At 39.5% G+C, this 13,566-nt stretch overlaps 1 protein-coding gene across 1 annotated transcript in view; it reads right to left on the bottom strand.

The window, feature by feature from the left end:
* The window catches only part of L3MBTL3 (l(3)mbt-like 3 (Drosophila)), a 69,390-nt gene extending 63,436 nt beyond the window's left edge, over positions 1 to 5,954 (bottom strand). The window contains exon 1 of the mRNA XM_009999121.1: positions 5,849 to 5,954. Within this exon, the coding sequence (XP_009997423.1) occupies positions 5,849 to 5,950 (102 nt within the window). The 5' untranslated portion in view covers positions 5,951 to 5,954. The remainder of the gene's footprint in view (positions 1 to 5,848) is intronic.
* Between the last annotated feature and the right edge of the window lie 7,612 nt (positions 5,955 to 13,566).

Genomic DNA, 13,566 nt, shown 5'->3' with positions numbered 1-13,566 from the left:
CAGGAATGGATTAGCAACAAATTACAACTTTTCAAAAAAACTAATAATAGGAACATTCTCTCCTTTCTTCTGAATGGTAAGCTTAGGTACCCTTGATACTTCAGTCTTGTCTGAAGTAACATTTATCTACTTTATCTTACTTGGGCTCTTCCAGTCCTCCCACCTCTGCCTCAAGTGCTCAAGAATCATTTTAGTCACAGAGGGCTTCTCAATGGTTTCTCTCCACTGAAAAATGCATCTGTCTTATTATCTCCACCTGAATAGGAAACTGCAGCAAAACAGGCTTTCTTAAGGTGACAGATATATCAGTGACAGAGCCAGAAGTTAAGGCCTGTCAAGACGATGCTTATTGATCCAGAAGTTGACCTACAAAGCAGCACCACCTTTGAATTATTTTGGCCAAAATATTTCAAAGTATCAAACGCTAATATCTTGTGGGGAACCTAAGCAAGTGGCAAATAAAAAATTAATTACTACCTGCCAAAATTTTGATTCCAGTGTGCTGTTGGGAACCACAACAGGAAGGCTCTGGTAGAAGCAAGTGCAGTGCTAAGCCTTTCTGTGTGGGATTTACCTGCATTAATCACAAAACTGTTCCTTTTCCTTCCTGAAATCATCCACCCAGTTATTTACAAGTGTAACAGCTTCTATACCAAAAGACATGGGAACTTTTGGTAAAATAGCATGTCTTCACTTAAGAGAAGACTCTGCCATGACTGCACATGAAGAAGCCAAACTAAAGATCCAAAGGCAAAGCTAATCCTGGCATTTCTCGGCCTTGGAATTTTAGCAAATTTTCATAGCGAAATTTCCTTTTTGGTTTTTATTTTTTTAAGTAAGGTAAGATCATTTTATGACAATGCGGTTTTAACTAGAAATCTAAGGCAATGAAGCACAGCATGAGCTAATTATTTACATGAGACTGCAACAGAATAAAGTGTGGAAGTTTCCAGGTGGAAAACCAATAAAGTTTCCAGGTGGAAAAGACAAGGCCACGAGGTGTATCTGCTGGGGTTCACACGTAGTCAGAGATAGCCTATTCTGCCTTGCCTTCTCCTTCGTGCGCTACCTGAAGGGAACCTAGCTTCCCTCTAGAGTCACACCTTCCCAGTGGAAACAGCAATTTAACCCGTACCTGGCTGTTGATGTTTCCCATGGACATCCTCAGGGATTCTCCCCAAAGAGAGAAATGGTTCCCCAGATTCACTGCAGCACATGCCACTGCATGAGGGCAGAACTAGCTCTGCACTAAAAAAGCAGTGTAGTTAGTTTTTGCCTGAGATGCTACCAGTATTTCTGCTGTTTAATATATAATAAACTGAGAAAAAAGTAAGCTGTTTTCAAAAAGTTAATTATCTCAAGCAAACCTGAATGCAATTTCAGAATGGCCTGGGGAAAGGACGCACTTTACTGCCTTGGGCTGTTGCAACCTATGCATCCAGAAACACAGCACTCAGTTACCTTCTTCACAGAGCAGCTGGAAATACCAAGCACCACTAACCATTATTCCACCATATTCAACTATTACAGTTGGTTTCCTACAATATGAGCTGCCCAACGTTATTTACAGGTTAATTTCTTCATCATCTTTTTTTGTTGTTTTTTTTACATTCAAGCACAATTTGCAAGCTGGAAATACTGAACAAAATTCTGTCCATGCAGTATACAACTGCTCACTTTCCAAACACAAGCACTAGAAAACTCATTATGAAGTACTTCATAAACTTCTGTCACTGCAGTAGGAAGTGACTGTAAATTATTGCAGCTTTTCCAATTTAATGAGTACATTTAAATCTTGAAGTGATGGTGTTACTGCCTGAACTCAGCACAAAGATTAAAAAAAAAGAAAAAAAAGAAAAAAAAGAAAAGTATTTCACATTTACATTCACACCATGCAGAATAACTGGTAAGCATTGATGTTTTTCAGATGAGCATACATTACTTAGCCTGCCACATGAAGGCATTCTGTAATTTCTAAACTATTTTAAACTCTACTGGAATTCAAGTTTCCTGTTTTATTTACACATCTTGAAAGAACTAATATACAATGCTAAAATTTTTGTTCTCAGTCTTCGGTGCACCATTCTGAACAATTTTTAATTCTTCCTATCCCCTGTATAATTAGAAATCCTAGCCTTTTCCACAACCACTCACTATCTGTCACACAGCATGCTCAAAGCAGTATTAAAAAGTATTAACTATTTTATGACTATCTTTGCTAAGAAGTTTGAACAAAATCTGCATGAGAATGTACTACCACAGCCTTCTCCAACTATGGGTGACAAAACTCTTTAACAATTAGCACTGCACAAAATCATAGAGAAAGAACATTTTCAGCACTTCAGCAATGTGGAAACAAACGTAGATGTAAGAGAACACAAACAGAGGCTTAGTACCTGACTCGACTCCCTTGTTTTGATTAGACTGGGAGGTGAGTGTCCACTGCTGCAGGCTACCTCAGTGAAGTCTTGTAGGCATGAAACTGCCCACAGGACTCCATAACATAAAGAAATGCAATTTCCCATTTCTGATTTACTGGTTTGTCTATATTGTAAGAGAAGTTAATGTAAGCAATGATAAGAAAACATTTCAGAAAAGTTATTTGTAAATATTTCAAGCATTTAATACTACTTACAGTAGTCTTTTACCACCTTTGCTCATAGAAGAACTCATGTTCACAAAAATTAAAAATATGGTTGCTCAGACATACTCATCTGATAATCTGAGGTGGCTGGATATTAATGTATCACACAAGAAAACAGATGTCTTTAAAAGAGCAGATGTAAAAATAAGCATGAAACTTCATCACACTAGCAGTAAAGACAAGCAAATGCCATATGACTTACATGACTAAAAATAAGGACTTCAAGTAGATAACTACCCAAGACTTCTATATTAAAAGGCATCATTTGAACATTTTAGTATACAATAAACTTAAAACACACTCATACAATACAGTTTGCTAAATGTGAGTGATCAAAAGACAGTTTTCCCCAACATCTTAAGTAGAAAAGACTAAATGTGAGAATAGAAGCAATACAGGTCTGCTGGTAATGGTTCAGCTATGGCTTATTACTCATTATAAAAACCCAGACACTCTAATCTATTACCAAGCTGTAAAAATTGAATCTTTGGATTTGTGCACTATCCTACTACAGTGTTTTCATATGATTTTTCAATTGCATTTCAATGTAAATACATGGCAACTGTTTGGAATCTTCAGTGGAACAAATCGGTAACAATTTTTGAAAGACACGACCTTATAAGAAGTAACTGCTGTGTAAGGTCATTTTCTTTAGGTTCAGGACACAGTATTAAAATACCCTACTCTAAGAGCAGTTCAGGTAAACCATCCACATGAACCCTATTCTGAGAATTCCACAAAGAGCGGAAAGAGAGGAAATGGCCTGAAGTTGCTGCAGGGAAGGTTTAGATTGGGTATTAGGAAGAATTTCTATACTGAAAGAATGGTCAGGCACTGAACTAGCCTGCCCAGGGAGGTGGTTGACTCACCATTCCTGGAGGTATTCAAAAGCCATATAGATTCGGTACTTCAGGACATGCACTGGTGGCCAACATTGTGTGGTGTGGATTTTTTGTTGGTTTTTTTGTTTAGTTTTTGGGAGGATTTTTTGTGTTGACAGTTGGACTCGGTGATCTTAGAGGTCCTTTCCAAACATGATGATTCCGTGATTCTGTGATCTTTCGTTATTTTGGGTACATCACCATCACGCACGTGACTGAACCTTCCCTAACGCCTGGACCAAACAATTTATGTCCAAAAATCAGATACTTGTTTGTTTCCAAATAAGAAATAAATAAATAAACACACACACACCCCAACCCAGCAGAACAACCTTAAAATCAAGCTCATGCTTTCCTGAACAGGACATAGTTAAGAAACTTTACATAATTTCCTGAAGTTACTCTCAGCTACACTTCCCAGTCCTTTCCCTCACTTTGTGTGGAAGCTTTCCCATTCCTCTCAAACGGCCGAATGGAAGGAATACAATGACACTGCTACAGCGTACAACAACAGAGTTAGGAAACCCAGAGCTCAGTTGGAGAAGAAACAAGCAAACACAACAACAAGGGCTTCTATATGGCTACAGGCAGCAAAACCAAACAGCCACATAGGAGCTGCTATTCAGAAAGACCTGGATATGCTGAAGAAATGAGCTAACAAGATCTTATGAAGGTCTACAAAAGCACGTGCAAGGCCCTGCACCTGGGATGGAACAGCTGAGTGCACCAGAACAGCCCGGGGGGCTGACTGAAAACACCTTTGCAGAAGACCTGTGAGTTGAACGTAAGTCAGTGATGTGCCCTCGCATAAAAGCCGGCCAACAGCACCCATGGCTGCTTTAGCAAGAGGGCAGCCAGGAGGTCACGGAAACTGATTATCCCCCTCTATCCAACGCTGATGAGACCATATGCAGGATACTGTGTCCAGTACAAGAAAGACACTAATATACTGGAGCAAGTCTATCAAGATGTCCAACAAAACAAGTAGGGGATGTAACATGCAAGGAAAACCTGAGTGAACGTGTTTGCTCAGTCTTAAGAAAAGAAGGAAAAATGTTACTGTTGTCTTCCAGAACTTAATCTGACGATATAGACAGGATGGAGGCAGGTTCTTCTCATATGTACAAAGTACAAGAACAAGAGGCAACAGGCACAAGCTGCAAAAGGGGAGATTCCAACAAAGTATCCATAAAAGGAAAAAAAAATCACTGTGAGAGTGGTCAAATGCTGAGCCAGATTGTTGAGTGAGATCGTGGTATCTCCAACTCTGGAGATGACCAAATGCATAGTGGACAAGGCCCTGAGCAATCTGACCTAAGTCAGCCTGAGGTCTGGAATGCTCAGAGGTGGTATCCTGAAGTCCATTCCAAAGTAAAATATTCTGTGAAACTGTTCTATAGTTCTGTGATTTTTTTAAAAGCCACACAAAAATAGCACAGCACAAAAAAACACAACATGTATGTCCTGAATTTCAAACATTTTTTTACTTTTTACGTCAACAATAAGAATTGTTTCAGGCACCAAGTGATACAAAGTTCTTTTAAAAAACACACACGTTCTTGTGTGATTCTTTTTAAAAAACAGACTATGAGAAAACCTCATCACTGTTAGTCTACATTGAATGACATGAAAATATTTATTATGATCAACAGGAAACAGGTGCAATACAGTCTCTAGTACTGAAGTTATGTTTTTAGTTAATGAAGCACAGAACATCTTCTGACAACATAAGAAAAAGTATCAGATTTTTAAAAATACATAAAACATTCTGAAAACAAAACTGTTATAATTTACTTCAGTAAATACAATCAGTGTGAAAAATGTACTATTCCAGTATGATTCAACTTTCTAAACTATACCAAACTCAGAAGCAGTCACTTTTTTATTGAGTCACCCACGTGAGAGCACAGCAAAAATAACTGGTTTTGTAATTGAAAAGAACTAAGAATATCAAACCATGAGAGTCAGTGACAGCATAAAGATTCTTAGTGGTACAGTAATACAATGCTTTAAGTAGATTGAATTTTCACCTTAACTTTTGAGATATTTTTTTTTTATAATGTGCACTTGATTACTTTTGTCTACGTAGTGAGGCAGCGCTAATTTATGCCTTCTTACGGGGATGACGACTGTCTGTGCCAGCACCAGAAACTGAATCAAGAAATTCCAGAGCTAAGAGTTAACAGGCTACAGTCTCTTAACTCAGAGCTGCAGATGCATGTTTTATTCATAAAGGCAGATACCTACACCCTAGCTTGTGAAATGCATTCTTTTGGAATTTAACATTTTTATTTCGCTTACTGAAAAAATTATGTTATCTTACCTTTAGGTCACTTCCTGGCAAAGTACCTATGCCATCCTTCCAGTCCATAGCACTAAACACATCAAACTCTTGAACATTTCCACTAGAGGCAGATTCATTCATGATGCATGCACTAAAAAAAATAAAAAAATAATAAAAATAAGATTTGGTCTGCAAACACTCCAAGCAGTTTAATGCTTTTATCACTGGACAGTTCATCAAACACATTTCATAGATTGGAATCAAATGGTTCCCTCAGCACACTGGCAAAATGGACAACTGATGAAAATGCTGATAATATACACCAGTGTAATAATAACAAGGAGAAATATATTGAAAACCATAAAAAATAATACCTGTTTTATACACTAGGAGGCTATTAATGAGGAGAGAATTGAAAAATTTCAAACTGCAAATAAACTGACATGGAGAAAGCATACGTCAAGTCCACCTAAGAAAACATTTGTTCTGAGGAAGGCAAGACATGAGTGCATGCCTATGATAAATACACTAAGCCTTGACTAATATAATTGCTTTTCCTTAATATCTAACAACATGCTGGTGTGAATGCTTCACCCAAGTGCAAAGTTAAGTTTACAAATTAATTTGAAACTCTTTCATTTTCACTGAGACACTCAAATATTCCTTGCCTGTTTCCAACTAATTTTGCTAAATTTGGGGCTGCATTTGTAAAAATGTATACAAATAATTTATACAAGCAATAGAAGTAATTAAACATTGCCACTGACCCCTGGCTTTGGCCCACTTGTCACTGCCACACACACACAGCATCAGTTGCACTGAACTGCAAATGTTTCCTCCAGCCAGTTGTGACTACCACCACCTTCTTCCTTTCCACTTCTTACAAACCAAACCATCTTTGTAACTGTGGCCTGGCACCTAATTTACTATTTGTTCAATACGAAATCTGACTCATTTCTTTTATTCTGAAGAACTTCTGTGCTATGCCTAGCAGCTGAAACAATTTGTGGCAAAAGTAGCTCTATCTTTGGTTGGTGAGCTATTAACAAAAAAGCTCACCCCTTTTCAAACTGACACTTTTTAACTACACTTTCTAAGTCCCGTATTCCAACCACAGACTGTAAACTTTTCATGCAAGTATCAGTATTCAAAAACTAAATAGGTAGAGAGCTTCCTCATGCCTGCCCTTGTTTTCTAAAATCTAATTTTTAACTTCAATCTGGCTCCCAAAATCTGCAAATACCTATTAACACTCTCTGGAAATCTGGAATTTGCACAGAGAAAGAACGAGCGATATTTGTTCACTCACAGATAACAGAAAAAGATGCAAACCAAGCAGAAGTACCTGCAGGCTGTCTAGAAGCTTTTTATTGAAAGTTTTAGGAGAAAGATGCTTAGCTACTTAACTCTGCTGCATGAAAAATAATTGAATTTATGTATTTTTCAGCAGAAAAAAAATGTACTAATCTCTGCAACACCACCACTTCTACAAGGTACTATTTTGGGTTTGAGTCCACAATGTGGATACCCTTGTATTTCTCCTTCGTTTCCTCCTCATTTCTAGCAAAATTCTTTAAAACCCTGAGCAATAATATCTTTCTCCATGAGTACTCCGTTACACTAAGGGCACTGCACAGAAGCAACAGGATGACAGAAGCTAGACCTCAGTCAATAACCACTGCTTAGGGTGAAAGCTTTTGTACTCCCCCTTTACCTCATACAACAGGTACGGTTCGCAAAGGGCTCTTTGAGAACACTTCACGAATTCCAAGTTTGAAGTAAGAACCATCACATGATGCAGTGTGCATTTGACATCTCTAATTTCAGTAACCCTCTGTGAGAAAGTATTGAAAACCGTAATACCAATGCACAAAAATTTCAAATGTGTCAGTAAATCTAAACAAATTCAGTAAGGACTGAAAACACCCCTGAAACCACAGACCTTCTATTTTAAAATCATGTTCAGGCAGGGCAGCTCCTGCAATATAAACTTGGAGGATCTCTGATCCAAGAGCACAGTACATTGCTGAGCTCAAGCCCACCAAGCATCCAGCCTCACCCCACCGCAGCAGGGAAGCTCCAGAGACTGAGTTGTTGGCACAAGTCCAGAGAGCAGCTACTAAGCTGGTGAAGGGTCTAGAGAAGAAGTCCTATGCAGACAGGCTGAGGTAACTGGGATTGTTTAGTTTGGAGAAGGCTGAAGGGAAGTTGCAGGGAGGTGGGAATTGGCCCATTTCTCCCAAGCAAGAAGCAATAGGACAAGAGGAAATCGCCTGAAGTTGTGGTAGGGGAGGTTTGGACTCGATATTAGGAAGAATTCCTTTACTGAAAGAGTAATCAGGCACTGGATCAGGTTGCGCAATGAGGTGGTGGAGGCACCATCCCTGGAGTTATTCAATAAACATCTAGATGTGGCACTTCAGGGCACGCTCTAGTGGTCATGGTGAGTTTTCTGTGGGTTGTGTGTTGTTGATGGTTTTGTGAGGTGTGTAGTTGTGGGGCTTTTGTTGTTGTTGTTTGGGTGGGTTGTATTGTTCCCCTTCTTCCCCCTCCCCACACTGGGTGGACAGTTGGACTTTGAGATCTTAGAGGTCTTTTCCAATTGTGACAATTCTGTTATTCTGTGAAGAAAGCTTACAGCAAACTGAACTAAGTATGGTGGCAGAGGCACAGGCCTTCTCTCAAGAACACAAGACCCAAGCTGCTAAGGAGTAGCTGAAAATCCAATCTATCCATAAACACGGGGAAATTTTAAGGACATGAAACATGCTGACTTAAGCACACTGGTGTAATGAGCTCCCCGTGATTAGCCTGGCTAAGCAAACACAAAGCCGTGTTCTGGATCAACTGCAGTTTCTAAGTATTCTTAAATTACCACCCTATTTAGAGGACACTTCACTCAATCCTCCTGTGGTTTATTTAGTGTAGAAAACATGTTCCAATGGTGTCTGCAGAAGGCATGACAGAAGATGGGAAGAGACCTGGGAGGCTGCAGGGAAACACTTCCTGGCAGCGGCTGCTGTCCCACAGAGCGAGGAGCAGCTCCATCAGATCCTGCTGTCTTCGATAGGGCCACTATCATTATAGACATCCTTTTAACAGAACCAGTTGGAAAAAAAGGACACGGGGGGGAAAAAACCCTAAGAGCCTAGCTTACTTAGGCAGGATATAAACTGTGCAAGTGAAAAAAAATAAAAGGGCAACAGAAATATTCATGGCATATTTATCTCAAGAAAACATACACACTTTAACTTAACATAAAATTTTTAATTTTATTACACCTGACAAAGTTTCCTCAGGGCAGTAAGATATGTTCTATTGTTTAATTGGCTATTTATCATTGTTTTCTTTTTAAAATTAATTCAACATTAAAGAAACTATCTGTACTTTAACAATCTGCAGTCTTTAGAAACGTTCTTCGTGGGGATGAAAAGTTCACAGGGCAATGCAGATAGAAATTAACTTACCAAAAGGAATTACATTTAACAGAATATCAGTTTCCAGCTTTGCTGAGTTTGAACAGATGAAAGATAGGACTATATCCCTCTAATGATAGTAAGGAGTGAGATGCAGACCAATGAAATTGTTACAGCAATGAGGTACTAAAAAAGGATTAAATCACACATACATCTAAATCACAGAACAAAGAAAACTACAGAATGTCTTATCTACTCATTTTCATTTTTAAAGCTCTGATGTAGTTATTTAAACTAGTGTAACTCTTTTCTTAATGATTACATGTGCTATCACTTTTGTTGCTACAGTTCAGGAAAAGTAGTAAAAACATTAGATAAATACAGGGCAAAGTAGCTACAGCACCGTGCCTATGTCTGTCACTGAATGCCATCTGACACAAGGGAAAGGACATAAGAGTAAGACCTTGGAACAGTCATCTTCCAAAAGCACCTCCAAAATCCACTACTAGGGACGCAACTGTATCTGAGTCTTCACAGCCATAAACTGTAATGTTTATGGAGGAATGTGCTGCATCTTAATATTCCTACATGAACTTTGTTTTAAACATATATCATGAATTCATTAAAATAAGCCAGCATGTAAGATTAGACACATTCTTTAGAAAACCCTTCTTTTTTACCAACTGGTTCAACAATAAATGAGCACCTCACAGAGGAAATACTTAATGAGTATAACAGCACTAAAAATGAGACAGTTTCATCTGGTGAAAGACTCTCTAAAGATGTAAAGCAAAGCAACAGGAGAGAATATGCCAATTAAACTTACAAGTAGTTTTTGAAATAATTATGGGGTTATGTACTGAATAAATCAGAAAGTAGTAATAGCAGGATTCTTTCTTTCAGCTAGTGCTTTAAACTACCTGACACCTACCCAAATTTTAAAATCTAAGATGCCACTGGTGAAATGTTTGTACAATTTCTAACCTGTTGGGCCAACTTGCTATCAAATCACTGAGCAACAGAAAGATATTCCAGCAGTAAAGCCACCACTCGGCACTGCCAGATTGGCATAAGCTGTCTGGGATAGCATGTCTATTCTTTTTATGCATCCCTGTGTATTTTTCTTTTTACTTTGTGGGTTTTCTGGGCAGGATAACCTAGCAGATTTGCCCTCTGTTGGTCCTCTCCCCAGCTGGCAAAACTAGCCAGAGGAGGTCTCAGCAAGTGGCACCAAGGGTGAGAGGTCCAAGGGCCAAAGAGAGGTTCCAAGGGAGGAAGTGGCCTTACAGAGCTGAGTCATGGTTCCTCTTCCTCACAGGGCTGGGTGACAACAGCAGTAATGGATGTCCAGGAACAAAGGCAACAGGTGAGTTTTTTGTCCTAACATCGTAAATGATTATTTTGGGCCTCTCCAAGAAGGAGGCCACTTGGCATAGTACCCATGGGCTACAGGGACACATTTTCCCTATACAGGAAATCAGGAAAATGAAGCAGATCAGAAGGGGACAACTCAGGTGTTCCAGAGCTACAAATACACTAACTTCTACACCAGGGGAGAAGCGGATAATTAGCTTCAACTGTATTTAACATATAAGAATGTGAATACCAGGGCTGACTTGTTCCACCAACAAAGCCATGCGAAGCAGCATTACCCCTCCCTCTGCTTCAGACAGACTTTCTATTAAGCTAGCTCCTTAACGACAGCAAAAGCAAAGCCAACTGACTGCAAAACCACCAGGGTGTGCCCTGCTTTTCTCCTCACTATCGTCTCTTTGAGCTGGTTGCACCCCACACTTGTCTCCTTCTCACTCTTCACCTTCTTGCACCTGATTGTTCACTTAAAGAAAAACAACCACAACAGGAACAGTGCAGGAAACGGTAAAAAGCTTTGAGGCTATCCACCGTATTTAATACATGCTTTGCTTTGTATCTGTTTATTGGCTCAATTATTTTAATGTTTCATTAAAAGAAGTAACTGCAGATTACACGTTTTCCTCAAAACCTCGTTTTTGTTGTTTAGGAACTACTTTACTCATTCTGCCATGTTTCTATTCTGTGTATTGAAGAACTGTTTGACTAAATTTCACTATTTTGCCTGTTGCCCATGAAGTTTATTACAAGTTATTTTAAAGATGAGATATATAACACTTCTAAGAGAAAATGGGCCACATTTTCCTATTGATTATATGCCTCTAGCATTATTTCCTCTTAACTGTTGCTACTCTTCTGCCTGCTAGATTCTCCAGGGTGTGCAACTGTGTTACGTTTGTTCCTGCTTCCCAATACATCATCTTAAATTCTTTATCCTCACAGAAAGAATCTGGCTACAGATGCATTACAAAATCATGTGAAGCCTGAGCCTGTACCAGTGCTAACAGAGGTTCATGCTGTCCTCAACTCAGTCTGGTCTCTTGCAAGAGAGCTCACACAGGTATTGCCTTGCCACTGCTAGAAACGGCAACACTACAACAGCAATAGTTACCTAATACCAAAGCTATCCCACCATCTAATGAAGCTGACCACTAACAACTTTCACCTTGTTTATAAAGAAACTGTACCTCATGCCAAAAAAGCGTATCCTCTGCAGTGCTTTCATGACTATTTCTGTAACTGTCTGTGCAGTCCTGAGTGGAAGTTTAACCTACTCAGATATTAAGACCTGAGTACATAACTCTGTCCTGTTTTTTAATTTCTCTCAATTCCTTGAATTAGGCACAGAAAGTTACAGAAAACTTCTGCCTTTATCTATGCCTCCTTCCCCATGCCTTGAGAAGAACCGTGATGCACCCAACTTCACCCAATCTCATTCAAATTGTTATTTCTTATCCCAAATGAATTAAATATTCTTCCAAACACCCCTTTTGTTTGACCTGTGTCCTCTTCCTCTTCTGCCAGTTCTTAGCAACTTCCATGAGATCTGCTCTCCTTAAAAAATTAAATTTAGCTTTTTCAAGCTCTTAAATACACTCAGCAGATTACTGCATTTATAGACTTCTTGCCAATTCATAAAGAGCTCCTACCTCCCATTATGACCAGCAGTTCTACTACTGGAGCACTAACATGCTACAATTACAACCCTGGTATCACTTTCTTCAGAAAGCTCCATGCCAGGTAACCACTGTTTCCTCACACCCATCACTCATGATCCATCATCCCACTTACCAGCAGTACTGAAAAACCCAAAGAATAAATCATAGAAACATAGAAAGGTTTGAGTCGGAAGGGACATTAAACATCATCTAGTTCCAATCCCCCTGCATGGGCAGGGACACCTCCCACTAGATCAGGTTGCTCATCCAACCTGGTTTTGAACACATACAAGAATGGAGCTTCTGCAACTTCCCTGGGCAACCTGTTCCAGTGTCTCACCACCCTAACACTAAAGAATTTCCTCCTAATGTCTAGCCTAAAACTTCCCTCTTGCAGTTCCGATCCATTAACTCTTGTCCTCTCTCTACAAGCCCTTGTAAAAAGTCCCTCCCCAGCTTTCCTGTAGGCCCTCTTCAGGCACTGCAAAACTGCTATGAGGTCTCCCCGGAGCCTTCTCTTCTCCAGGCTGAACAGAAGAGCTCACAAGTCAACAACAACAGAACATGTGATGCCCAATAAAGCTGAACAAGTCAGAGGAAAAAGACTTAGATCTTTTAAAAGAAACCCTCAAGAAAAATTCATTCAATTGCAGGTGAAACATAAATCACAACAACAAACAAAAACCAGAGAACACCGCGACTGCCCAATGGAGAACAAAAACCATCCAAGAAGATTATTTCTTCAGCCACTTTCATTAAAGCACCATGTTCATGAGATGACCAACTGAACCTCAGTCAAAGCAGTGGAAGCCACACCAGTAAAAAACCCATGCCTGGCACCACCTCGATCTAAGCAGAGTGTTGTACTGCCTGCAGCCGCTAGTTTGAGGGAGTTTCTGTGTTACAGATGTTCATCACATTAACTAAAGGGAACGTGACAACTTCCTTGGTGAAAAGCACCAGTTTCCAAAGCAGCTTTTAATTCTACATTAAGAAAACTGTTTCACGATCCCAAACAGAGACTAACTCCTAAAACAACACACACTTTAAGTTTTTGTATCTGGAGTTTCGTTTAGGCTCAGTATCTGATTTTTAGCACCCACGACTCAGAGTCCATTCCCCAGCAGAAACAAGAGTCAAACACGCTCAGTCCGACCCCGCTCAACTACGCAAGGGAGCTTAAAGAGAAAAATAAAACAGAACAACATTGAAAATACAACTCACGCTACCCTTCGCTGTAAAGCTTACACAGACCCTGCTAATAAGCACAGCTAATTAAAAGCAACGGAGGAGCCGGTGGCCCTCACTGCCC

The sequence above is a fragment of the Chaetura pelagica genome, unplaced genomic scaffold (genome assembly GCF_000747805.2).
Source record: "Chaetura pelagica isolate M959 unplaced genomic scaffold, ChaPel_1.0 scaffold90, whole genome shotgun sequence".
Taxonomy (NCBI): Eukaryota; Metazoa; Chordata; class Aves; order Apodiformes; family Apodidae; genus Chaetura; species Chaetura pelagica.
This window is presented reverse-complemented; position numbering and strand designations above follow the sequence as displayed.